We start from the raw sequence: 27,945 nt of genomic DNA on the forward strand, positions 1-27,945 counted from the left end.
TAGTCTCAGTTAGTATGGTAGCATGTCTTGCACAAGAAACAACCAGAAAACCCAATAAGCTGTATCACACATCATAATATATAGTGGAAAAGTCTTTTACATTATCTCTGATGATTCTGTCACACGTCACATCTTTTGATTTTTCTTTCCAGAATTCTAAAAGTGCCAAGTTTCCAAAATGCAAATTCAAAGGCTGTCATCAGTGGGCCATATGCGCAAACACAAATGTGCTATTTGCCAGCCAGGTGGAGGTGACATTATTCAGGTATGAATAACTATACTCCTGCTTCTTTACGTATGTCCTTTGTAATTATCTTCAGGAAAAGGAAAGAAGAAGAGATTTAGAGAAATGGTACCAAATGAGAATCTCGAGGTTTACGTTTTCCCCAGGCCCTCATGGCAGATGAGTCTTTATGCATGAGTGATATCTGTGCTTTGCTCTTATTTATTCCTTATTCATTTTAAGATGTATCAAAGTAAAGTGAATATTTACAACATTTTAGGCCAGAGTGTGCCTGAAAGCTTTCCTGATTCTCAATTCTTTAAAGTTTTAAAACAAAGTTTGCATTAAACTCTGTACTTTATCCCAGCAAACAGTATACATTGGTTACAAATGCCATAATTGGCTAAAACATACTGGACGCTCACATTTTGGAGCAATAAGCCACACTACACACAGCGTGTGCAGTAAAACAGGTCCCTCAGTCCAACTGTCCTCAGGTTAAAACAAGGTGTAATGGTTCTCGCTGGTGCTGATGATGTCACTGTTGCACTCCAGTGATTTGAGGACCAGCTCCAGTGCAGTTTTGCTCAGATTGAGGCTGTAGCGCTGCCTGACTGCAGACAGGATGTGCAGGACGTGACAACCCCTCTCTGCATCTATAAAATAAATGAGAAAAAAAAATACTGTAAATAAACAGGACTATTTCACAAAAACACAAACAAAGAGACATTAATGAGGTTTGAATTTTGAAGATCTAAGCATTTTGAATTATTTTTGGATTTATTTTTTAAAAACATCTTGTAAACTTTTCAATGATACAATCAGTATTCCTAAAATGTATCTGCTATATATTGCAAATGAAAGTCTGACTGGTGATGAGACATTTATGCAGGCAGTGTATTGTAGTGCTATTTCTCTTTTACGAGAAGCTAAAGCCTCCATTCATTACCATGAAAACCTAATCCATATATTCACATGGCAGCCATTTTTCTATCAAATCGAGCTACAGGTGGAGAGCTCATATGCTGTACAATACTGTAGAGATGTAAAAATCAATAAAAAATGAAAAACTTGAGAGCAATCAAACGTTAATTCAAGGTAAATTGACCATGTTGGTAACAATAGCTACACACAAGTAGGAATGTGCACGCTTAGTTGACTAAACACTTCAACAATATCGCCCTCTCTATACAGCACAGGAATTACCTGTCAGTTAAACAAGTCATTATTAATAACCCTATTATTGATGGCCTGAAAAGCCAGTCATATGTTGTGTTTAAGCTGTCCACCCACTACAAGCCAGGGCTGCTCAGGTTAATGGCAACTGCTATAATGCCATAATCCTTTACTACCAAGAAGTAAACAAGCTTAGATGACAGATGGCATCTCTAGTTACAACAGCTAATATTAGCTCGTATTTAACAATAACTAGCTAACATTATTCTAAGATTGTAAATTTCTTTAGCATAAACTCTACCAGTCGAAAGTTTGGAAACACCTTCTCATTCAAGGGTTTGTATTTATTTTAATTATTTGAAACACTGTAGATCAATACCAAAGACATCAAAACTATGAAAGAACATATATGGAATTATCTAATTCACAAAAAAGTGTTAAACAAAGCAGAATATGTTTTATATTTTAGATTCTGTAAAGTAGCCCCCTTTTTCCTTCATGACAGCTTTGCACACTCTTGGTATTCTCTCAGTCTGCTTCATGAAGTGGTCTCCTGGAATGGTGGACATTTGTAGAATGACTTGCCTTCTTAATGTGTTTTAGACCATCAGTTGTGTTGTTCAGAGGTAGGGTTAGTGGATAGCCCTATTTGACTACTGTTGTAATCCAGATTATGGCAAAACCAGATTATTTCATAGTTTTGATGTCTTCAGTATTAAACTACAATGTCGAAAATGGTAGTGTATATTGGAGAATTATTGGGGCACATTAAAAGGTACAAAAACATATTTTACTAATCATTTTGCAACGACTACAATGTCGCAACACTTTATATTGGTACTGAAACAATTCATAGCTAACATCACAGTTAGATAGCAAGAATGACCTTTATCTAGGGATTGATGTATTTCCCATTATCTAGAGCAACACTATCACATGGTAGTCATAGTAAGTGGTTTAATGCTAACATCCAGCATACAAGACAAAGGACAATGAAAACCAGACCATCAGAATTTAGACCATATATATCAATTTTTAAGAAAATACACATTTGATTACTTAAAGCGTACCAATATGTAAAAACAGCTGGCAGCTGTATTAAACCATTATTAGCTTACACTAAGCTTGGGATTACTCCACAGTATGCTGTATGACTTTAAATTTGGAAATTAGTTTGCTTCTGTCAGTGTCGTCAGATAAAAGTGTCTATTGTCTATTAAGTATCTGATTGTATCTCATACACTTAAAACACTCGCAGAGACGAGATATGTACTTTACAACAATCTACAGCGGTTTAACATTTATCAAAAGTTCTACTGAAAAAGTAAAAATGAAGTCTCCTTACACTTCTCCCTCTTCGAGTCTTCCCTGATAACGTCCTTGACGGCCATGAATAGATCTTTGTCCTCTGCAGTCACCTGGTGTTTGATCACAGAGCCAAACAGACCATAATGAGAGTTCACATTAATCGCTTTCTAACGTGGAAAGATTGTGAAGATATCTCTGTTTTTCTCACATGATAGACCTCCTCCTGGGATTTAACTTTGCGGTACAAAACACCCTCGTCCTGTAAAATTTGAAGGGCCTCTTTGAGAAGCTGGCGTAGCTGCTGGCCAGAAGATGGACAAGCCACAGGCTCCTTTACAGAAACGGAAAAACATCATCATACAACAGCACTGAGCTGACTACTGTTTAAAGCCCTTTTCATAGTGAGAGTCCAAGGCGTGACATTTACACCCCTAACGTCTGGCCTTCAGTAAATGCCACAAAGGTGTGAAGGTGGGACCAGGTCGTCTGTCTGCTGTGCCAGCATCAGCATCAGTAATAGAGGCATTAAGGGGAGGGGTGTCTTGATGTGTGTGTGAATTTAAGACTCCTGCTGTGTAATTGCCTCTCGTGATCCCACAATTAACAGTGTTAATTGACACACTTGGACACCAACATTACTCTGTAATGGGAACTACTTAAAATCATAACGGCATGCTGACAGCAGGGCTTCCTTATGGTATTGTTGCAGAAAAAATACATTTCTATGCTACAAATCTGAACTTGTACTCCTTTATTCACATGCTTCAAAAAAGGTCTGACATTTGATTTCAGTGTTTCATCCCACCATCACACATCTTCAAATACACCTTTATTCTGACCTACCTGGGCTGCTGATGCTGTTTGAGGCTTGCTGGAGATCAGAGGCTGCAGGAGGTCCTGAACGTCATAGGGTCTGAACCTGCTCACAGACTTCTGCTTGACAAAATCCATGATGACATGTGTTGCCTTGTTGAGGGGAGTGGTGGCTAAGTTACTGAAGAGACAGACAAAGGCTAATCAGTATACAATTTACTGCAAAGTATTTTAGAGGTCTTATAACTAATAAAGCTATTAATGTGGCGATTTAGACATGTTTTTGGCTTTTAAGTTGGCATTTTTGGAAGTTGTTTTCTTGTGTGGAGTCTATCTCTCTTCCTCAGAAATTGGGCAGCTCCACCTGCACCAGATTACTGCAATCACTACCTGCATTTAAGCCCTCCTGTGAGGCTTCTCAGTGCCAGATTATCCCTGCATCTGATCTGGTATTTAGGCCCATTCTCTAGAGTTCTCTCATGAATTTTCAATTGTTCAAGCTTTCCAGCTTTGTGTGTTTTTACCAGTGACTAACCGCCCAATCACTGCCACACTGCCACACTGCCACACTGCCACACTGCCACACTGCCACACTGCCACACTGCCACACTGCCACACTGCCACACTGCCACACTGCCACACTGCCACACTGCCACACTGCCACACTGCCACACTGCCACACTGCCACACTGCCACACTGCCACACTGCCACACTGCCACACTGCCACACTGCCACACTGCCACACTGCCACACTGCCACACTGCCACACTGCCACACTGCCACACTGCCACACTGCCACACTGCCACACTGCCACACTGCCACACTGCCACACTCTCTCCCTGGATTCTCTCACCAGCCTCCTCCTCAAGCCCTCTCACCTCTCCTCGGATTCCCTCCTCACGCCTTGGACCCCTGGATCCCTTCCCTCCACCCTTTTTTCCCTTCAATAAATTCACTTAACTGCCTAATCTGCCTCCGGTTGGGCTTTTGGGTCCACACTTAGGTAACCTGGTTTTCTAACCGCCACAATTAACTTCTATTCATGTTTTATTAGATGTTACAATTAAAAAAGCTGTGGTATTATTTTATGTACCTTTACTGCTAGTTTTGAATCAGACTGAATGAATTACTGTTTACTTCTTGATTCACTTAATAAGAGAACCGAGTTCATGTTACCTGATTTTTTACCACGCAAGGGAATACTGTGGAAATACATTTGAAGATTGTGCTAAATTTAAGTGGAAACTTGAATAAGTAGTTACAATCCACCATTGCAGTGAGGGAGCAATGTCTTTACCCCATTGCATCATGCTGCAGCAGGAATGGTTTGTCATAGCACTCCCTGTAAAGCTGAGGAACCTCCATCATCCACGCTATCTGGACAGCCATCACTGGGTCGTTCACTTTATCTGGGAACACACAGGGACAAAGATACATACATGATGAATGGGCCGAGGTTATAGATGGCGGGTACTCACAAATAAAAATGGGCTGTGTGTAGTTGTGTGTATGTGTGTGTGTGAAGAAAGAGAGACACATTTGGCCATCCTGAAGTGAGACTATAGTGCTTGGATAAAAAATGTCCTTGCCAGGCACCTTCAAGTGAGTGTTGGATTTTGTGAGTAAGTGCATGTTGTTTGTGAGCATTTGTAGTTTCTAAGGAGCCATCAGGGAAATGTTGGTATTCCATAACGTTTGATTCAGACCTGGTTCCAAAAGGATAGGAAAGCATGCATTGCACATGAGTTATAGGCACAACCCAAATAACTTCTCCTTTTTACTGGAACCAGGCTTGATGTATTTACTTACTCTAGTACTTGTAACACATTGATTGGAACAGAGAGAGAGTACATGGTTTACTGAATATCACACTGTCATTGTGGCCTGCACAGGACAGGACTCTGTACTCACAGTAGACTGAAGCAGTGATTTCTCTCTGCTGCCTTGACGTTTTTACCGGTCCTCTGACTCGGAGCAGCTCTCCAATCTCCAGGTGGCAGCGACTCTGCTGGGCCTGTCTCAGCTTCTCCAGCTCAGCCACTGGGTTGAAGCCACCCTGAGCCCCATCACTGTGTGTCCCCCCTGCTGGAGAATAAAAATGCACCCAGATAAGGAAACAGGTGTCTGTTATTATCATAACTAAATATCTAATAATCTTGAAGCGCTGTTGAAAACAGTTCAAAATGATAATAACTGTATTTAATATGTAAACAAAGCTTGTCCTTGATGAAATTAAAGTGATGGAAATAATCAGAATATACATATATATATATATATATATATATATATATATATATATATATATATATATATATAGGGGACCTGATGAATGACCTGCAGAGAGCTGGGACCAAAGTAACAAAGGCTACCATCAGTAACACACTACGCCAAGAGGGACTCAAATCCTGCAGCACCAGGCGTGTCCCCCTGCTTAAGCCAGTACATGTCCAGGCCCGTCTGAAGTTTGCCAGAGAGCATATGGATGATCCAGAAGAGGATTGGGAGAATATCATGTGGTCAGATGAAACCAAAATAGAGGGAGTTGAAAGTCCGTGTTGCCCAGAGACAGGCCCAAAACATCACTGCTCTAGAGGAGATCTGCATGGAGGAATGGGCCAAAATACCAGCTACAGTGTGTGCAAACCTGGTGAAGACTTACAGGAAACATTTGACCTCTGTCATTGCCAACAAAGGTTATGTTAGAAAGTATTGAGTTGAACTTTTGTTATTGACCAAATACCTTTTTTCCACCATAATTTACAAATAAATTCTTTAAAAATCCTACAATGTGATTTCCTGGATTTAGACCCCTCTCATCTTTCTAAGTGGGAGAACTTGCAAAATCAGTGGCTGACTAAATACTTTTTTGCCCCACTGTATGTATGTGTGTATGTGCATAATTCTTGCCTGTAAACCCTGTTCTCATTGCATTGGTTCTAAATGAAATAGCAATGAATGGATAAATATTATTATTATTATAGTTATGATAAAGACTGTGCATGCTAACTGTCTGGAGCAAACAGCAACATGGGAAGGAATCCAGATAAAGTGCTACCAACAAAATCATTAATTAGCAAAACACAGTACAAATTTGTGTTGTATAACTAGAGTTGCATGTTGAACCCAGCCCTAGTCACGTTCACCTATTGCCCCATGTCTGCAGTCCAGTGGCTATTAAGTGTGAAGCATTTTTAGAGGCAGTGCCACTTGAACGCTTCCCATACGATGATATATTCTGATTAGGCCAAAGCAAACTGATTTCTAAGATCATAAACTAAATCCAAGTATTAGAGAAACAGGACACTCCAGCATCACAGGCCCGTTTACACTGCAAATTAAGGCCACCCCTGAGGGGTTTTTTGACCACTAGTGTTTTTATGCTGTGCATAATTTTAGACAACTTTGTTTTTAAGTCCTGCAAGCACCCACAAATATCGGCACACACAACAAATCTGATATGGGGTCTGGTTCAAATTTGTCGATGAAGATATTTAAATTTGATTTTTTTTAACTAAACTTGATATAGGTAGATCTATACGTGTTATCAGAACTCTGGTAGTGACTAATAAGTATAAATACTTTTAATACAATTCTAAAGCCTCAAGGACACACATTTATAGAATGTATTGTAAACACAGCAGAGTTGTGTGTGTGGAGGAAAACCCTGGAGGGTACCATTCGGACAGATATTCCACACATTATAAACTACTATAGGTTATAATAAAATACTCAAAGGCTAGCAACAGCAATATAATATACTGTTATGAAATAATACAGATCAAAAACATCAGATACATAATGATCTGAGAAATAAAGCAGTAAGCAAAGATGGTTAATAAACCTTTGCACAGCAGTTACCTTGGCTAAAATCTGAAGACAAGTAAGTTATTTTGAATGTCAGTATGTTGTGATCTGTTAAACTCAGGCATCATCTGATTACAGCGCATGAAATCGAACCATGCAAGACTTTTATTCATACACATTTAAACTCACATTTAGTAGGAGCCCCCTCCTCTCTCAGAAGGTCATTTTTCCAACATAGACAGTTTATGACGCCAGTACCATCATCCACTGTGAACAGAAGGAAATAAAACACAGATCAGACAAAGAGGAATATCTATTCATAAGGAGTCTAGGAGTCAAAGTTATGTTATTTTTAGCCATTCGAGTTTGTGTTGGGGTCATTTTGTTGATGGTATACATAAACGTATGCATTGTTATTGTAGTTTTTCATTGTTTTATTCATATCAACAACATCAATACTCAATATTGCTGTCACAGCCAAACAAAGTGTCAACAATGTGAACACTGATTAAATGCTTTCAATTATTTATTTCAATAGGGAGTATGCATACAAAATACACACACACACACACACACACACACACACACACACACACACACACACACATATATATATTTAAAAATATATATATGACAGAGAGAGAGAGAGAGAGAGAGAGAGAGAGAGAGAGAGAGAGAGAGAGAGAGAGAGAGAGAGAGAGAGAGAGAGAGAGAGAAACTTACACACTAATATTCACAAAGATACACACACATACTGTACTTACAACTCGTTGCAACAATTGAAAATACATTAGGCCTATTGCTGTTCCACACGTGGACAGAGCAAAAAAATACCTCCATAACAGAAGAAGTCATTTCTTTCTCTCTTGGAAACAACAGTCCCAAGAACATCAACTTTGAAGATTGGACGTGAGTTGTAGAAGTAAATACCTGTGAGGCATGGATACAGAGAAAATAACACTCCTGAAGTATACAAAAGTAAGCTTTGGACAAGCAAAGGAAAACATTAGGCAAGGCAAGGCAGCTTTATTTGTATAGCACATTTCATACACGAGGGCAACTCAATGTGCTTTACATCAAAACATTAAAAGCATTGGAAACATTCAGACAAGCATAAAAGAACACACTTAAAATGAAAAATATAATAAAACAGAAAAGAAAAGGAAATTACATTAAAATGTGTATTTAAAGTGAGTTAAAATAAGCTAAGATAGGAAGGCAGTGGCAAATAAAAAGGTATTCATCTTTGATTTAAAAGAGGTGAGAGTTGGAGCAGACCTACAGCTTTCAGGGAGTGTGTTCCAGATATGTGGTGCATAATGACTAAACGCTGCTTCACCATGTTTCGTTCTGACTCTAGGGACTGAAAGTAGACCAGTACCTGATGACCTCAGAGGTCGAGGTGGTTCATAAAGTAGCAGCAGATCAGCAATGTATTTTGGGCCTAAACCATTCAGGGCTTTATAAACCATCAGCAGGATTTTAAAGTCTATTCTCTGACAGACAGGAAGCCAGTGTAGAGATCTGAGATCTGTAGTGATGTGGTCTACTTTTTTGGTCCTTGTTAGGACTCGAGCAGCAGCATTCTGTATGAGCTGCAGGCGTCTGATGGACTTCTTAGGGAGTCCTGTAAAGACCCCGTTACAGTAGTCTAGTCTGCTAAAGATAAATGCATGGACGAGTTTTTCTGCATCCTGCTGAGACATAAATCCTTTAATCCTTGATATATTCTTAAAGGTGATAATAGGCGGACTTTGTAATTGTCTTAATGTGGCTGCTGAAATAAAGGTCTGAGTGTAAGACTACACCACTGATGTTTGTTACTGATGTTTGCTTGTAAACTGGGAAGTTGTCTTAATCAGGTCATAAGAAACACACACACAAAGAAAATTTGAAGTTTGTAAATAAAACATGAGTTTGACTGTGTGTCCTTACCTGGCACCTGTGTGGACTCCGTCATGTTCAGGATGTCTCTGACATACAGTTTGGCGAAAGCAGAAAAGATCGGATCCAGTCCCCACAACATCGATGGGGACTCTTCCACTGAATCCATCGTGGCTGCCTGCATTTCATCATGAGTGAATGCAAATTATTAACTTTTGCTCCGCGTTGTTTTCCTCTGAAAGAACAGATTCCTGCAAAGAGCAAGTTAAGCTAGCAGCAGGGGTGTGTCAAAAGTATTGATCACGTGACACGTTTTCACTCATGTTTAAAAGTTATACTTTTATTTTTCGTATTGACAAGCACGAGTCGTTCAGTTTTCAATTGTAGATCAATATTTATTTAATTGTAATTTTGCATTTCTTTGTATTTGAATTGCTCATGTATGGTTTCGTATTTCGCAATGGTTTCTGGGAAATGTCGTTTCAGGCAGGACACAAAGAAATCCACTGTTGTGTTTATTGATGCGGTGGTGGTCGTTGGATGGAGTAACTCTACAAAGAGCAACCGATACAGAAACGACTCTTTATTTTCTGTATGAAAAATAGCTTCAATATCGCTCTAGACAGTGTGAACCGGGGTAGACGAGTTGTGTTTGGTCCCCCGTACGGACGAGGGCAGCAGAAGACTGACTTTACCCCGCGGACGGTCAAACACGAGGAGCGAGCGAGGAGAGAAAGAACTGGAGACGCGGCGCGCACTCACGAACGCGCACTGACATTAAATCCGCTAGATTATTAAACCCGTCCCACACTAAAGAAAAGATGACTGTTTTTACTGATTTACCTTATGTTTATGTACGGACAAGCTGTAACCATCTTCACCCTCATGGAAACTAAGGAACTATCCTGTGGAATACAACTCTTTGAAGGACACATCTTTTGCCTCTTGGTTGAAGAGGAGCCCCACAGGGTTGTCGGGCCAGGAGTTGGAACAACAACGAGCTTTCCGGACTACTTTGCATTAAATTTAAGTCTCTGGGGCGAGTTTTAGACGCAAGAAGACGGCTACGATAGTTTTAGTAATTATTTAGGGGTTTACAGTGACCCATGATGTGCGAAAGTGCTAATATCTGGTCATTCAGTGTCAAAGGCTAAGCTAGGTTGTGATCCTAACTATTATGAGGGCAGCTCTGTGTTTACTTGGCAGATATTAATAACTTATGAGACACATGTTACTCCGAAGACTTGTGCTAAAGTTAAGAAACTGAAACAGAGCTTTTCATTTGAAAGTTGAATCCCAATAGTAACTTTATGATTGAATGAAGCAGGATTCAGGATGTCATTTTTCAATTTTCGCAAAATATTTAAATTGGGAGCCGAAAAGAAGAAGAAACAGTATGAACACGTGCGCAGGGATGAAAACCCAGAGGAAATATGGGACATAATCGGTGAATTGGGAGATGGAGCCTTTGGAAAAGTGTTCAAGGTAGGTGCTCTGCGAAGAGAATAAGCCTTTCTACTGTATCCTTTATTGTAGCAAAACGGGCCAGAACCTGAGCCCTTTGTTTCCAAACAATCCTGCTTTTGAAGAGTGACACAACGTGACAGCAGTGCCACAGCAATCTTGTATTGCTTTGACCCCAACTCAAACAAATACACCAGCACTGTGACAGAGGTGGTGGGGTCAAATATGACAGCTGAGATCCCTTTAGTGCTTACCAATTAGATTCAGAGTCTTTACTGACATGGAGGCTTCAGGAACAATTTAGTTAGCATTAAATGTGTGCATATAAAGCAAAAAACAAATATTTTCAATATGTCAACATAGATCCACCTGCCCCTCCCTTTGTTTACATCCAACAGGGACAATGTCAGATAATCTACTCCTTGAGCAAAATGGATCATTAAAGCTCCTGTGAGAAACTTCCGGTTTGCTTTGTTTTTGGCGACCCCTGTGGACAAAGGATGCCTGTTGTGGCTTTGTTGATCTTGTCTCGTTCAGTCCTGTAAGAAATGTTTTCTGTGAAAAATATCATTCATTGTTTTAACGGTCAAATGAATCGCTCATCGTCTGTCTTCTTTTTTAGGAAATGTAAATCAAGGCTGCTCGCAGCAATCTCAGCCTCAGGCACAAAAGCAACCATATAACAATCAATCTAATCCCTGATGCTTTTGTTCACTTATCTAGCTCGTATAGAGGCATCAGTATTCATTTGACTTCCAATTTGGCCTCCTCTATCATCACTTTTGAGTTGAGTGTAAATAAAGCGTTTCTGTATGGATGGTGTTTGCCATCATGACAATAAAAACAACAACAAACAACTTCAACAGAGAAAATGTAACATTGATACACTGAACTATGGAATAAATCAACATGCATACCTTATTTTGAGTTGTCAGTCTCCAAAGTGTATGAGTAATAAGCATCTAAACATGATTACATGCACTCATTGTTTTTTAAACTATCCTTCAGATTCACTTTTAGGTAAAGTGGAGATTTAACCATAATTGGCATCTTTCTCATATTTCACAATCGGCCGCATAATGGATTTTAACAAAGCTCACAAGCTTGTTTTTTAAAGCATCAATAAAGCATCCCAATAAATCCATCATTACAATTCCAAATGGCTGACCCAGAGTCAAAGCAACCCTCTTGACATCATTTTAATAGTGTCATTGTTTAGTTTGACCCCAGTGCACAGTCGGGGCCAGCAGCTAGAAGCTTTATTTGCATGAGTGACAGTAAATGTAATCAGCCGGGAGGGCTCTACCATCTCTGATACCAGGAAGTCTGTAAGCTAACAAATGCAACTTACAGCTTCTGTTTTGTTCTTCGTTGCCAAATACTATTTTTAAATGATCTAGGAACCTAAGACTGACCCAAGATCTAAAGCTGGCGTTACTTTGTGTCATACTTAAATGAATCCTAATCTCCCCCGGACAATGATTTAGTCACAGGTTGCCAATTTCCCCAGCCTACCCAGAGCAAGGTTCACGTGAGATAGATCTTTGTGCTTAAAAGAGATGCTTGATACTGATTTACATACCTGAGCTGAGCCAATAGTGTGCATCAATCAGATAGAAACAAGAGTCTAAGATAAAGAACTGATCTATAGTGCTCTTCTTGTATGAATGTTGACAGGATTTCTCTATTTGTTGCATGGTCTGGCTCAGTTTAAACCCTTTATGAAGGGGGCATCTGCTGAATAGCATTAGAGAAGATTTTCATCTCTTGCTGAAGATGAAGATGTTTGGGATAACACAGTGACTTTTTCCTGATTTGACTTATCTAATCTGTTTCTTTGAAAAGAATGAGATCTCTACCAGAATTAACCATAGACTACAGAAATATGGACGTAGTATCCGTGACGTCACCCATCTGTGTCTGAAGCACTGTTTTGAGGCCATTCCTGGGTTGGAGCCATATTGGAGATGCTAAACTCAACCTAACTGCTGGTGAGCTAGTGTGAGGTAAAGAGACAGGCTTTGAGCCTCCTAGCCAACAGTTACAGCTACAGTCAAGTCAGTCATGTCCTTAAATGGGCAAAACTCGTAATCTTATTATCTTCTGAACTGTTGCGTTTGAAAAAAATTCAACCCGCGTACAGTGTGTGCCGATGGATTAATGAGTTCTTCAGACCAAAGCTGTTTTTTTTAACCAGGCTGTAAACATGTTTATTTCTGCTGCAAGGATTGTCTTTTTTGAATTGGCGTTTCTGCAGCCAGCCTCAAGCAGACGCGTGTTGAACTGCAGTTTATAACACTTCCGCATGGTCTTCATATGTAAAGCTCCCGTAAAAAACCTCTTGAACAATAAGAATAGAAAAAAAAGAAGAAAAATTAACTCAAGAGCTTAGAGCTTAAAAACAAGCTATAATGTGCAGCATGTCAGACATGCTTTTGTTGTTCTCTTTTATTACTCAATTTACCAAGCAGCAACCTCCGGCCGCAAGAATTGAAGCCAATGCGGAAGTGTTAAAAACTGCAGTTCATCAAGTCCCCACTTGAGGCTGGCTCCAGAAGTACCGGAAACCACACACACAACAATTAGAAAAAGCTGATTTTTACAGCAGAAATAAACATGTTTACAGCCTGTTACAAAAAACAAGTGTAGTCTGTAGAGGTAATTTCTCGATCAGCATACACTGTATGGGTGGTGAATTTTTTCATAACACAGCAATTTCGGAGATATTAAGATTACGAGTTTTCCAATGTGAAAGCTGACTTGATTGACAGGCGGGAACACTATAGTTGTTGGCTAGGAGGCTCAAAGCCCGCCTCTTTACCTCACACTAGCTCGACAGAAGTTATGATGACTTCAGTAATTTCCAATATGGCTCCTGCCGACGATTGGCTTCAGAAACAGATGGGTGACGTCACGGATACTTCATCCATTATTTATACAGCCCATGTATTTAGCACCTGAAATCATTTGTTTTCTTTATTGCTACCAGACAGTAGTGGCATGTGCTGGCCATGATACATCCATCATGGTAGTCACACAATTTGCCACGTAGGCTGCTGTTTTGGAGCTATACAAAGGAGATGCTTTTAACTCTTGTGGCATTGAGGTGGATTTTTCGAGGGTTGGTGATAGAGTGGCTAATTTACAGATACCTGATGACACATATGAGGCTATATTGGAGGCTTTTTCATTAATAGTAACAGTACCGGAAGAACTCCACTGTTGAAGAAAGGAACAGCAGATCCTGTATCACCATCCTTTCATGGAAGCAGAAGTTCATGTTTGTCCTGCTTTCAAGAGACAAGCTGGAGGGGATCCACATGAAGTAAATTATAGCGTTATGTTTATATGCTTTGTGGACCAAGCCGGTTGTGATGTCAAGCACCGCTGAAACGTCACTTTGACTGTCTGAACGCCATCAATTTATGAAATGCAAGCTTTATGTATTGATTTTGAGGAGGTTGTTGTGGGTGGTATTTTTCTAAATGTAGTGTATGGCTGACCCCAGAGCTTAGGCAGGTCACCAGGAAGTGGCTGCATCCCATTTCACAGCAGCGACTTCATTGAGCACATCCTGCCTGCAGAGGAGCCAAAACAAACAGGAGAAATGTCCACTTTAACAAGACATGCTCGTGTTCTGCTGACTTATCCACACATGCAGCAAAGCACACGCTGTTAATTTGATGTGTTTAGAGTCTCTTAAAGGCTGTGTGAGTTTTTGTTGCAGGTCTCAGGTTAAGACAACTGAAAGACCAACATAAACCAAATTTGGCCTTTTAGAAGTCTTTAAGTTAATGTGTGTGAGGAGAACTGACTGAGCTGGAGGCTCACAGCTGAGACGCTCTGTATCTAACAAATCATCAGAAACAGTTGGTAAAAAGAAGAAGAAAGTTCCTCCTTTTTAACATGATTACTGTTCAAGACAAGCAAGACGTTCAACTGTGAGCTGAGTAACTGCAGAAGTCCTCTGTCCATTCTACCATCTAATCATATTTTCATCCCTCAGGCTCAAAACAAACAGACAGGCATCCTCGCTGCAGCCAAAGTTATTGACACAAAGACAGAGGAGGAGTTGGAGGACTACATGGTGGAGATTGACATCCTGGCCTCCTGCGACCACCAGAACATTGTCAAATTGCTCGACGCTTTCTATTTTGAGGGCAAACTCTGGGTGAGTAGAATGAAGAGCTCTCTTGAGTTACAAAGTCAACAGTGTTTCCTCTGTATCCCCACCCAAGCAGAGGGAAGTATGCACACTAACATCAGTATGAGTCAGTAAAACATCATCCTGAATGACAAATGAGTGATATCTTTAAGTTATGCATGAAGTTTCAAATGAATGTTTTAAGGCTGGAGCGTGTTCAGGCGAAAAATCTGATCAGAACAAAAACTGCATGTTTTTATTAAATGAAATCTCTAAAATCAGAGAAAAAATTCAGTCCTTGTGTGAGCCTTTTATTCAGGCTTTCTTGATAATGGATATGTGTGCTCAGTGTGAGCTTTTACTACTGCATTAAACATCACTGGGGTGTCATTGCAAGGTTTTTGCAGCACATGCACGTTCCTTTCCTGGTGCTGTATTGTTATCAAAGTGTGAGGCTAAAGTTCGCATGAGCACCAGAAACAAGCAGCTTTTAGAGCTGTTAATCATCAGACCAGTACCAGTTTATTCTTCAGCCTTTTTTATGAGCTCGGTTTTGAAAACTTTTTTATTCTATTGTCTGTCGCCTGTTTTGTCAAGCAGACGCACGTTTGAACATCTTTTGAAACAGCCTCAAGTTTTCAGTGCAAGACAAACTCTGAAGTTCTGGTGTAAGCATCAGTGTTGTGCTCCAGTGAATACTGAGACACATATAGATACTGTGGCTATGTGACTTCTACTTTGACCCTGCAGCACAGCATGTATCAAAAGGTTAAATACATGGGAAGTGTTCAAGCATGAAAAATCTGTTTGTGCCAGGACCTCGTGGCTTAATTACAGGTTGGTCTAAAACATACCGTTTGTTTGAAGGTTTTCTTTTTTTATTTACCTTTACCATTATACATATATACACTATAACAAACAAATGAAACAAAAACAGACAACTACACATTTAAACAAAAGAAAGCAGAACAAACAACCCAATAAAAACAAGCCCTCTTTAGATAAAAGTAAGCCAAAAGAAAACAAAAATGGCATACATTTTTTCATTCACAACTCAAATGATGCATCACTGCAACAATAATTTCATCAACAAATATGTGTATTTTAATATTTGATTTCTTCTTTGGCATTTTTCAAGAAGAACTGCATCATAACTTATATTTTAGGCCCCTTTAATACAGACCTTCCCCAAGGCTGTATAGGTGTGAACACCAGAGGTTTTGAAAGATGTGTCCTCTGATTTGTATTTCTGTAGTCAGTTTCTCTAGGGGTAAAAATTGGGTTTAATTTTTAAAGGACTTCACATAGAATATTCAGCATTGCTCGGCAAACACACAAAACTCTACTCGGTAGAACTCTACAACTCTACAAAAGTTAGGAAATGGTTAAAAACAGAGCATCATAATAAGACAAGTTTTAAAAAAGACAACTTACATAGGACAAATCATACAAAACCAAGTTAAGAAAAAGCAACTACAGTCTTTATTTAAACCATTTTTATGAGGGCTTTGGAGAACAAATCATGAATTCAAAGCTTTAAAAAAAATTCATACTAAAAAAATGACAAACTCTCCAGAAACACAAGAGAGAAACAAGGCTGGAACAGGCAGTGGCTAGAACATGATAGGAAGTTCAATACTCATCTTATGAGCCAGTACGCAAACATCTCAAAGTACAGTCGCTCATTATAAACTCTCATTATTACCTGAGTATTTAATTTCAGTACATATCATCCAGCGCTCAGCCCTTTTCCTCCCCATTGTTCCCCAAACAATAGCTGTAGCTCAATGGAGGCTGTCTGTTGATTTTTATCTTGGTCTGTGCAGCACCTGTTTGTGCAAAGTGGAGTTCCTCACAGAAGATAAAGTAATAAATGAAAGTGTTTCTAGGAAATTTCCTCCTCGAGATGAAAGGCTTTATTCAGAGTCTTGGGTGACTAACTTTACAGCTGCAATCTAAAATGTGTCAGCAGTTGACCTTTCTCTGTGTTGTGCTACAGTTTCAGTAACACAGCCCTGGTTTCTAGGCATGATGTTGCTAATATTTCTATCTTTTATAAGCATTAACACTATCTTTGTCCCATGAATTGAATTATAAATATGTGATGCACACTCACAACTCTATGTATTCTGTGTGTGTGTGAAATAAACAAGTGGGAGAGGAAGTCACAGCCCTGGCCCGAGGTTCCTCCCTGCCTCTTGCCACTCTGAAGAACCACTGTGAGGGCCATTGTACAAGAGCAGAGCCGCTAAAACAACAGAACGCCTACAGTGAAACACTAGTGTGTTGAATAGCCCAGACGGAGACTTGAGCAATTGTGTGTCTTGTAAGGGCTTTGTTGTTACAAGAAGAACAGTCTTGAAAAGCTCAACTGAATAATAGAATTCCACAAAACCTCTGGGAGCAGTTTTTTTTAGAGGAAAAAAAAAAGATAACTCCCCAAAGTTTCTGTCACTTCTCAATTTGACCCTGACTAAAACTTGGGCCTTAACCAACATATCAACTACAGTCAGTTTCTCAATGGTTACAACTTTGCAGAGTTGCAGCTTTACTTCCTCTTCCTCCAAAAATCTCAGTGTAGGGGAGTGAATGGCGAGTTCCCTATGTAGCATGGAAGTGTATGAATATGATTTTGGTAATGTACTGATAAAACATACATTCTGTAGACAGTGGAACATGAGTCTGTGGATTTGGGAGCCACAGTGGGTAAATGCTATCAATCAATCAGTCTTTAATGGATAGCGCCAAATCACAACAAACGTTATCTCAAGACGCTTTTACAAGCATAGCAAGTCTAGACCAGACTCTGTGTTAAATTATTAACAAAGACCCAACACCAAGAGAGGATAAGACTCAGGCAACCGTGCGAGAATGGAAGCCAATGCAGAAGTAATAAAAACTGCAGTTCATCAAGTCCCCACTTGAGGCTGGCTGCAGAAACACCAGAAACCACATACACACCAATTCAAAAAAGCCGATCTTTATAGCAGAAATAAACATATTTACAGCCTGGTACAAAAGACTATAGAAGAGAGTATAGTCTGGATAGCTCATTTCTTGATGGGACGCACTGAACGGGTGGATTTTTTCATAATGCAGCAATTACGAAGAAGTTTTCCATGACGAGAGGTACAGCTGACTTGATTGACAGGCAGGAACACTGTAGCTGTTGGCAAGGACGCTGAAAGCCCGCCTCTTTACGTCACACTCACTCGACAGCAGTTATGTTGAGTTCAACATTTCCAATATGGCTCCCGCCGACAATCTTGGCTTCTGAAACAGATGGGTGACGTCACAAATACCACGTCCATTATCTATACAGTATATGGTTTTATCTCATCTTAATCCACCATGAGCATTGCACCTCGCAGTATTTAGCTAGTCACAGCGGCAAGGAACAACTTCCTTTTAACAGGCAGATACCTCGAGTTGAACCAGACTCATGTTAGACAGCGAGTTGGGGTTGGAGAGAGAGAGGGAGAGGGAGTGAGAGAGAGGGAGAGGGAGAGAGGGAGAGGGAGAGAGGGAGAGGGAGAGAGAGAGAGAGAGATGAGTAGTAGTAGCTGTTGCCGCTGGAGTCCAGCACATCTGTTGCTGCTGGAGTCTAGAACGTCCAGACTCTAAATGCTAGTGGTGTAATGCATCGAGTTCTGTGATTTGCACAGTCCCCATAATTTGGCATGAATGTGATCTGCAGATTAATGGCCTATTGTAAAAAAAGTTGTTGTTTCAATGTTGCTAAATTTGACTGCCGAGTTGCTTGACAGGTAAAGACAGTGTTGTGTTTCACTCTGATGTGTAGTGATTTCAGGTGTGGACTTGTTGATGCAGGAGTGGATGATTCTGCTGTAATGCAGGGGAAAAACATGAGTTTGTAAAATAAATAAATCATGGTGGAAGCAGCTCTTCCAACTCCATAGCTTTAATGTATATTTATCTCACTATTCACTCAGGCTGTCAAATATCCAACCTTGAACTAACTTCACTCACAGAATTGCTCTGCAGTTGTACAAACAGGCCAGTTCTCTTCTATTTTGTTTCTGTACCAGATGTGCATGCCCCCTTTTGACACAGATGGATCATAAAGAGTCCAGATATTGCTCTTCATTGGACACGTTGTATCAGACTGCTTCCGCTTTTGTAACTCGATCACCATGATGGCATCATTTTGCCAGTTCCAGCTGGCAGACTCTTGTGGGAATGATCAGTTACTTAATTCCACTGCTTAGTGAAGTCTGTTAACTTTCCCATATTGCTCAAACTTAGCACAGCACTGTGTTAGGTCCACGCACTGAAACATAAAAAGGACCATTCAGTGGTTGCTGTTGCTCCTATGAGCCACCTAACCTGTGCCCTTCGTGGGTAGCTGGTGGAAAGATACATAAGCTTCTATTTTAAAACCATTTGTTTGCGAATTACATCGACTTTCTAATGTAATACAGATGTTTTTATGCTCTCTTTATGTAGTGAGGAGTTAGAGAGACGGTGGTATTGAAAAGGTTTTTATATATCAGACTGTGGTGTTCTGATTTTGAAAAGAACCAAGTCATTAAAAAGGAACTCTGTGTTTTATCTGAGAGCTCGTTTAAACGGATAAAAGAAGTGAACATGTTCAGAAGTAAAGCTAATCAGAGGCAACATTGAGATTTATGAAGATGCATCCAAACAAAATGATCCCATCTGTGTCTTAAAACTGTGACATAGTCTGAACCAAGAGATAAGTGATCCCCCTTTAATATGCATGTTTTCCCAAAGCTGGCTTGATAGTCCCTGATATAAGGCCTTGCAACACAGCATCACGTAGTTCCAATGTGACATACTGGGTTTGTGACGAGGCTAGCCATACTTCCTAAATACAGCTGAACAAAGACACTTGCAGAACATGCACACTAGTTTCCTGTTTATACACAGGTTTTGAGGTGTTCTGGTTGTGTTGCCATGTAAATATCGAATTGTGGTTTCAGAAACACAAATAAGCCCTCATCCAAATTTCCTTAAACCTGGATATGCCTCTTCTTGTTACACAAACCAGGCTACATAAAATCTAAAAATAACCTCCTTGGGGTTATTCTCTACCAACATTCTCATGTTGGTAGAGAGAATAGTGTCTGAGATTGTCAGAAGTCAGGACACAAGTGTGCATGGATCATCAGACACCAGAGGCATGTACTACGAAGCAAGCTTAACAAACCTCGGGTATCTTTTGGTCGTCTGGCTTCACTAACCCTGAGCGAGGAGATATCTCTAACCAGTCTCACGAAACTGGTTCAACGGTGAGAAGTTAGCAACATATGTTCAGTTCTGAAACATAAACAAGTCTGTTGTCAGCAGATCGTCATATTGTACAAACTCAGACCAAATTGGAAAAATCTGAAATTAAACACGTAATCCAGATTAAGATCAACACAGCTGCTTTGACAAAACGAAGGAACTGGCACAGACACAAAACACTCTGACAGTGAATGTGCAAATTAAGACTCACTATAATCTCTATACTATAATTACAACATGTTAAATATGACAAAGATAACTCCTGCAACTGATTTGTTGCTCTGATTTATTATCGTGGCATGCATCACACTTTGTAGGGTGTAATATTTCAGCTGCAGTCCTGACGACATCAAACCAAGCTGTATGGAGATCATAAAAATGAATATAAAAGTGATAGGCACTTGTACGTACATTTACAACATTTTTAAGGCTATGGTATGAACCAGATCTTCACAAGGTGTAAAACCATACAAGTAGAAAAGTGTCCTCTCGATCTCGCTCTCTCTTCCCCTCTCACGATCGCTCACAAAACTCAGACGACCAAGAGATTAGTTTTTTTACAAACTGTTCTCTAATCCTCAACATCACCTGCCCCATAGCTGGTTAGGTGTTCAGCTTAAGTTACCATGGTGATCTAACCTGATAAGTCGTGAACCCCCTTGGAAGTCCTGAAAACCTTGAGTTAACCCTGAAGTTACCTGGATGACCCCAAATCCAGCTTTGTAGTAAACCTCCCAGGCTCCTGTCATGGTCATGTAAACATGTGTGAATAACCAGATTTTCTGATGTTCCATGTTCTTATCTAGAAAAAGATCAAAACTGGGAAAAAGCTTCAAACAGGGAGGCTAAGTAGCATGCTAACACAGCCACTCTGCTCCAGATGCTCTGCCTTACACACTGCCAGAGTCACACCCACCCCTGCCTGAAGGTGCTGTGTCTATAGAAACGTTAATCCTATTACAGAATAAGGCCTCAGGTCTGGCATTATAGCTAGCTAGCTAACTAGCAGCTGTGAAACCTTCTCCACATTGTGGCCTCAACTGGGCCAATCCTCTTACGTCAGTATCCATGCAGAAAGCTTCTAAATGCCTTTTAGGGCTCAGAGTGTTTCATTCACGCAGGCCTGCTGGAGGTTCATTCTCAAATTGCCTGGGCTTTGTTGGTAGATAGGGAATGCGATAACATTGACCCCCTAGAAATTTAGTACATATACAATGAATGTTCCAGCAGGGAAATGCATGCAGGCAAAAACATTTCTGTGTGGATCTGAGAGCCTTCCAGAGCTTCACAATAGTTCTGACAGTGGCGAGGTTCAGCTGACTCCAGGAGGGCCTGCTCTCACCTGTTTTGTTGCAGCTCAATGTTTATCTCCAATCAACGTTTCACAATTTATATTGCAAATACTGATTCAAATTAGCTTTCATTTTTAACCAATAAAATCAGAAGCAGGTTTGTTCACAGTGCACAGGGCTGGGGTCAGACAGACAGACCAGATCACAGTGTCCCACATGTCTCCATCAGAGACTGTTATAAGGTCTTGTTCTGTGTATCCAAATGAATAAGTTGTTTACGTGTTTTACTGCGACTCACCTCTGTGTCCTGCTTATTGTTATTGGCATGTTTACATCTTTAGTTTGGACTTTTTAAACTTTACCCTGTAAATAATAAACTGTCTGGAAAAATGTGTGATAATCACAGAAGGATTATAATTCACACTATCCCTGAGAAATAAATAAACAGAATAATGAATGATAAAGATCTCGTTCAAATTTGGATTAGTATGTTGTATGTATTAGTAAGTTAAAGTCCAATTGATTTTGTCATGTTAAATGATGATACCACTGCTTAAAGTTGTTACAAGACAAACAGTTTGTATGTGACGCACCCTGTTTTCCATAAACAAATGTCTGTTTTGCAAATGTTGAAGAACACACTGACTGTGCCCTTTTCCCCCTCGTTTGCAGATCCTCATCGAGTTCTGTGCAGGAGGGGCTGTGGACGCAGTCATGCTAGGTGAGTCAGCATTTCCACTTTGCACACAGGTTGTAATTTAGCGCAGCAGTAAACGACAGAGTGAAAAAATCAATCTACCAAATCCTCTGAAGGCCAGCCACATATGACATTCTTCAGTCATCAATACAGCAAGTGCAGCTTAACCCTCATTACCATCTACGATTATGTTGCATTAGTGAATTCCTGGTTCAGGAATGCTGAGCATGTGTTTGTGTGACCCTCGTCCCCCTTCAGAACTGGAGAGACCCCTGACAGAGCCTCAGATCAGGGTGGTGTGTAAGCAGACTCTGCTGGCCCTCGTCTACCTCCACGATAACAACATCATCCACAGAGACTTGAAGGCCGGAAACATTCTTCTAACGCTGAACGGTGACGTCAAGCTGGGTAAGGGCAAAGTCATATCCTGCTGTTAACAGCAGAAGCTGCATCCTGTCGTTCTAGCTCAATAGGTACACAAGTTCAGTATCAAATCTACTTTGAACATGGTCTTCATAAAATACACAGGTATCACTAGTTGTGAATCTAGCATCCTACGTAACACCAGAAATAACTCCACAGTTGACAATCAGTTTGCTTCATTTGACTACTTTCTCAATGTGCAAGATGGCATTTTACAAACCTTGATTTTGTCATTGAACATCATTGATTTCAGACAGAAACAATTGTAGCTGCTGTGCTTTTAGCTGCAGCAGCCCTTCCAAAGAATATTAAAGAAACACAGACTTTTTTAACATATTAATGCTTTGTTGAGTTTTGTCCCAGTTTTAATCCAAGCCGTTACCTCCGTGCTAAAGTTATGAGTCAAATGCTAAAAACTAGACTTGCTTCATAATGATCAGCTCGATTAGCAGACTCCCTTGGAACTTCTATTGGCAAAACATAGTTGGAAATACCTTGTTTTGTTTTTTCAAATCTATTTTTTTTCTAGTTGTATCACGCTTAGCATTAAAAATATTTAATCTAGCAATAAAATGTGTGATAAGCAACTGAAGCGCATGTTTACAAACTTTATATTTAAGTGTAACTATTGGACCATCTGGCCTTTTCAGGCATCATCACAAGATATTCTTTATACTGGCAGCTTTATTAAATAGTGTGTCCTGCCAAAAAATGTCTATATTTATTACACCTTAGTGTTACAGATCCCTCTCAACCTGTCAGCTTTAGTACCCAGAATTTATTTGATTACATCCTTATATCTGTCATGCTTTAGTAAATATTGCTGAAGACTAAGTAGGGGAAAATGTAGTCCATGTCATCAGGTACATACTGTGTTGAAGAAATTGAAGAGAAAATATTTGCTTTAAAAGTAGCTCTTTGCTGACTTAGTCACTCAATTTGTATCATTTTCAGGAATTACTTCAGAGAAAGGAAAGAAGGATGTGTGCTTTTGCCCAAACACTCCTCATATTTATCAAAATTTTCCTCGTCATTTAACCGCTTGAGATGGATTAGGAATGCAATCAATATACTCTCTGCTTTCACTCATGCATCCCAAATATTTTGATATCCAAGTTGTTTTTTATCATTCACAATCCAAAGACAAAGCTCGTAGAGTTTTAGCACACAAAAAAAACACAATGTTACCCCTTTGAAGTTTCACTGCAGTATTCTGGCTCTTCTAGCGTAAGAAGCTTAGAAAATTCACATGATCCTTTTCATGACATTAAACTTCATACATGTAAAAACAGTCATGAGGAAAGATCTTGTGCTGTTTTGAACTCTTTGACTAGGATTACCTTTTTGTAATACTCTTCTGGAGGGAAAGGGAACAGTAACAGTAAGTAAAAATTCACTTTGACCAACCACCTGACTCTTTAAAACTAAAACAAAGCAGGTTCTGGTTCAGCAGAAAACAAAAGAGCAAGAGGGAAAAATATAAAAGCAAGATCAACAGTAAAAAAAATAATCAGCCACACAGGTGCTATCTTGGAAAGTGGAGCGGGTATCAGTGTTTGCAGGCATATCCTGCATGAAGATAGCTTAAATGCCTGTTTTAAAGGTGTAAAAAAAGTTTTTGCTGTGATATTGTATCCCATCTCAGATTTTAGTGAGTGCATTAAAGCTGTGGCATATCATACTGTCCATGATAATACCGGTATAATTATTCTAATTATTTTGAAACATCCACCTCAGGAACTGGGATGTTTTCAGCAGCAGCAACTTAACACGACTCATGCATTCATACATACGATCACACAATGAAATAAAGGTTTCCAGCTGCAGCCTGTGTGTCTATGATGACCCTACTCATGCAGACCAAAATCATTTTACAACATTACAATGAATATAACGTTCAATGTCAGATAGATCAGCCTGGGAGAACATGGCTGAATTAAAGGCACTAATAATAAAATAATAATAAACCAAAATAAATTAAATGTAAAAAAATATTCTGTTTATGAAGAGCACAGAACAGGTCAGAGTTTTGTTAAGAAGTTGAAATATCGATCATTAAAATTTAACATAATAGTTGAATATTATAAGCCCTGGTTATTTTATAACACGCCATTAAACAATGTAAGCGGTTTTAAAAAATTGACCCGTAAAAAAATGAGTAGCTGGTAGGTTTAGGAAACCACAAGCCACAGTGACAGGTGGATGAAAAAGTTAATGCTTTGATGGAAAATGCCCGGTGGAAAATATCATGGTATACATTGTTATCGCACATTTTCTTGAAATATCGTGATATCATTTTGAGGCCGCATTGCTCACCCCTAGTATGCATAGAAAAATGATCCCTGACCATAGCTGCTCACAGATTGGTGTTTATGATCTACAAGTGAAATATAAAGGCTTAATTATTTACAAAGCTCTGAAGAGTCATGGTAGTAGTAGTGTGAAAATGCAGTGCAGAGTGGGTCCGTCCCTAACTTGTCTCTATTACAGAAGACTTTCTATGATGCAGAACACTGACACAGAAGCTTCATTTTCTGGGAATTTTCAGTAACTCTTAATTCGCACACATTTGAAGTGAAAGTTTGTACCTTTTTCTATGATTGCTAAGATCTATGGAGGTTTGTTTGCAGTGGATGTTGCACACACAAGCCAAAGATTATCATTAAACTAAACTTTAAGAAGGAGTAGGAACTCTTATAACAATTTGTCGCAATGGCTCAGTCCACACTGCTACATCCTCTTTTGAAAACAGTAGTTTAAAACAATCTTCATCACTGCTTCAGCTATTCTCTGTTTAAAGTTGATGGCCTGAAGATGCCGATTACATGTTTATTCACGTACACTGAATGGGCATGCTGGTGCCAGTGCAAACAGACACACATACACAGGAAACAGTTCTCTGATCCACAACATTGATGCTCCCAAGAAGGTCTTTAATGCTCCTGTGATGGGAAAAATACAGACATTATAGTATGTTATTCTTGTGTTAATCATAAGTTAGTAAGTTACACACACACACACACACACACACACACACACACACACACACACACACACACACAGACCTCCTGAGATTTATATATTGTGATCTGTTCGTATGGCTGAAGGGGAAACCATGGAGTGAGAGGTCAAGAAGGTGACCACGAAGGGAGAGGTCGTAAAAAGCTCTCTTGTTTGTCTCAAAGCTTTTGAGTTTGTTAAACGATGAGATCATCTTATACTGTGAAGACGATAAATACCATGTTGAATCTTCACTCTGGGTCAGATGTGCAGACCATGTCTCACTTTAGATGAGATCATCTTATACTGTGAAGACGATAAATACCGTGTTGAATCTTCACTCTGGGTCAGATGTGCAGGCCTTGTCTCACTTGTCAGATTACTCTGCCAGCTGATCGCTTTGCAGAGCTCACTGAAGGCCGAAATAAAGCTCACAAAGACAAATCGTTTCATTTTCAGGTTTCCGCCACACTCCTGCACAGAATGAATGCTTGAACAGTAGCTTCTTGTGCATGGAGCCAGTGATAGCATCTTAATAAGTAGAATTTTGCTGGCACAAACACTGAGGTCTGTAGGCCTATTAATTTAAGTTGAATTAACTACTGGATGACAAGACTGATGTCATTAGTTTTCCTCCAGGAAAGTGTTGCATGATAAGGGAGTGATATATCAGGGAAGGATGTGACTTGAATCATTAAAACTGAAGAACAAGGAATGAAGTGTGAATCATTTTTCTCAGGAGACTCAATGCTACCCTAAAGGGAATAAAAAGTCATCATAGTGAATAACTTCCTGTTGTTTTAGGAACACCAGCATGCACCTGCCCTTTCTAATCTCATGCAGCATCTTTGCCTCGTGTCTCTCAACCACACAAATTCACTTAACCTCACACTTCAAACTTACTGTTGATTGGCCATCGCTGCATGAACTCGTTTAAATAAATTGTTTCAACCTGCTCCTCAGTTTGTACGCAATCATCCATCCACAGCAGACGCAGTTACGTAGCTCACTTAGAAGGATATGAGTCATTGCTGGTGGACGTAACAAGCTCAGAGTAAGAACACACAACAAGCACTCTGTCATGTGACATAGCACATCACACACACACACAAACACACACACACAGACAGAGAGAGAGAGAGAGAGAGGTGCTTGTGCATCTGCCTGCAAGGACAACAATGAGACGTTACTCACACATGATGCATACAAAACATGATGTCACTGTGTTAAATGTGGGAAGGTGTAATGAAGTATTCAGTTTCCAGGGGTTTTTACATCATATTACACATGTTAAGCTTTGCCAGCTGCTTTTTTTTGTATTTCAGTTTTAACAAAACTTTGTTTGTGTGGCTACATTTGGAAAGTAAATGGTGACAGTGGTGGTCTCATGGCTGATTCCTGTTATTTCTTGTATCACATGTCTTCCAGCTGACTTCGGTGTGTCTGCCAAAAACACCAAAACACTGCAGAGGAGAGATTCTTTTATTGGAACACCCTACTGGTGAGTGCAATATATGACACAAACATGTAAATTAATTCAATATAATTTTTTCTGGACATCGCTATTAAAGAAAAACTTCTTTTTTTTTCCTCCTATCAGATTTGCTTCTTCATCTATCCTGAACATTATCCAATAATTACACATAAGCTTTAGATCTCTTTTATGAACTTCCTTCTCTCTCTTCTCCAGGATGGCTCCAGAGGTGGTGATGTGCGAGACGTCAAAGGACCGCCCATACGACTACAAGGCTGATATCTGGTCCCTCGGGGTCACCTTGATCGAGTTGGCACAGATTGAGCCACCCAATCACGAGATGAACCCCATGAGGGTTTTGCTGAAAATAGCGAAAGCAGACCCTCCCACCCTGATGCAGCCGTCACGCTGGTGAGTCACGAAGTGGAGCTGTATGCTCTGTCAGGAAAAGGAGAATTGCAGCCTTTAGGGTCCATGGTTTGGATTAGCAGGCATTAGTTTTGCATGCTTAACTATTTGTTATTGTTTACACATATATGACATAATATATAAGTCTATTGTTTTCCACTTTAACTCTTTAGGTCCCCAGAATTCAGTGATTTCTTGAGGCGGTGTCTTGACAAGCATGTTGACAACAGATGGAATCCTAGACAGTTGCTACAGGTACGTTTCGTAATGTAATGTAAAGTACAACTTTACATTACTTGACTTTTCCTTTTTGTTAAACATTATGGGTTGCAGCTTTGCTTGAAAATTATTGTACATATCACACCAAGCAAACAGCACCACAAAGACCCCAAAAACTCCATCTGTGATGGAATTCAGTAACAAACTGGACACTGGACACAGAAGACTCAGGAGACTCTGACGGCTTACATTGAAATAGTTTATGTAGAACTCGATCGAGGAGAAATAACATAACGGTACACAGGCAGGAGAGTGCAGTGCAATGCCAAGTCAGTTCTGAGAC

General features: G+C 39.8%; 2 protein-coding genes across 3 annotated transcripts in view; one reads left to right on the top strand and one right to left on the bottom strand.

Annotated features, from left to right (window-relative positions):
* Positions 1-9: 9 nt before the first annotated feature.
* On the bottom strand, positions 10-9,516 carry stn1 (STN1 subunit of CST complex). Of its 2 annotated transcripts, none has more exons than XM_034687209.1 (9): positions 9,262-9,516; positions 8,161-8,256; positions 7,516-7,593; positions 5,434-5,604; positions 4,820-4,931; positions 3,551-3,701; positions 2,916-3,038; positions 2,745-2,817; positions 10-879 (listed from the first exon to the last, which is right to left on the bottom strand). In XM_034687209.1, exons 1-9 carry the CDS (start codon positions 9,392-9,394, stop codon positions 722-724), a joined length of 1,095 nt encoding a protein of 364 aa, XP_034543100.1. In that variant the 5' UTR covers positions 9,395-9,516; the 3' UTR covers positions 10-721. The 2 variants fall into 2 exon arrangements, with proteins under 2 accessions (XP_034543100.1, XP_034543099.1); XM_034687208.1 differs by having other exon boundaries at positions 5,434-5,607.
* Positions 9,517-9,667: 151 nt separating this feature from the next.
* slkb (STE20-like kinase b) overlaps positions 9,668-27,945 on the top strand; it is a 34,868-nt gene continuing 16,590 nt past the window's right edge. The window contains exons 1-7 of the mRNA XM_034687206.1: positions 9,668-10,695; positions 14,681-14,845; positions 22,054-22,102; positions 22,337-22,486; positions 26,930-27,002; positions 27,192-27,386; positions 27,557-27,638. Of these exons, the coding sequence (XP_034543097.1) occupies positions 10,546-10,695; positions 14,681-14,845; positions 22,054-22,102; positions 22,337-22,486; positions 26,930-27,002; positions 27,192-27,386; positions 27,557-27,638 (864 nt within the window). The 5' untranslated portion in view covers positions 9,668-10,545. The remainder of the gene's footprint in view (positions 10,696-14,680; positions 14,846-22,053; positions 22,103-22,336; positions 22,487-26,929; positions 27,003-27,191; positions 27,387-27,556; positions 27,639-27,945) is intronic.

The sequence above is a fragment of the Notolabrus celidotus genome, chromosome 7, assembly GCF_009762535.1.
Source record: "Notolabrus celidotus isolate fNotCel1 chromosome 7, fNotCel1.pri, whole genome shotgun sequence".
Taxonomy (NCBI): Eukaryota; Metazoa; Chordata; class Actinopteri; order Labriformes; family Labridae; genus Notolabrus; species Notolabrus celidotus.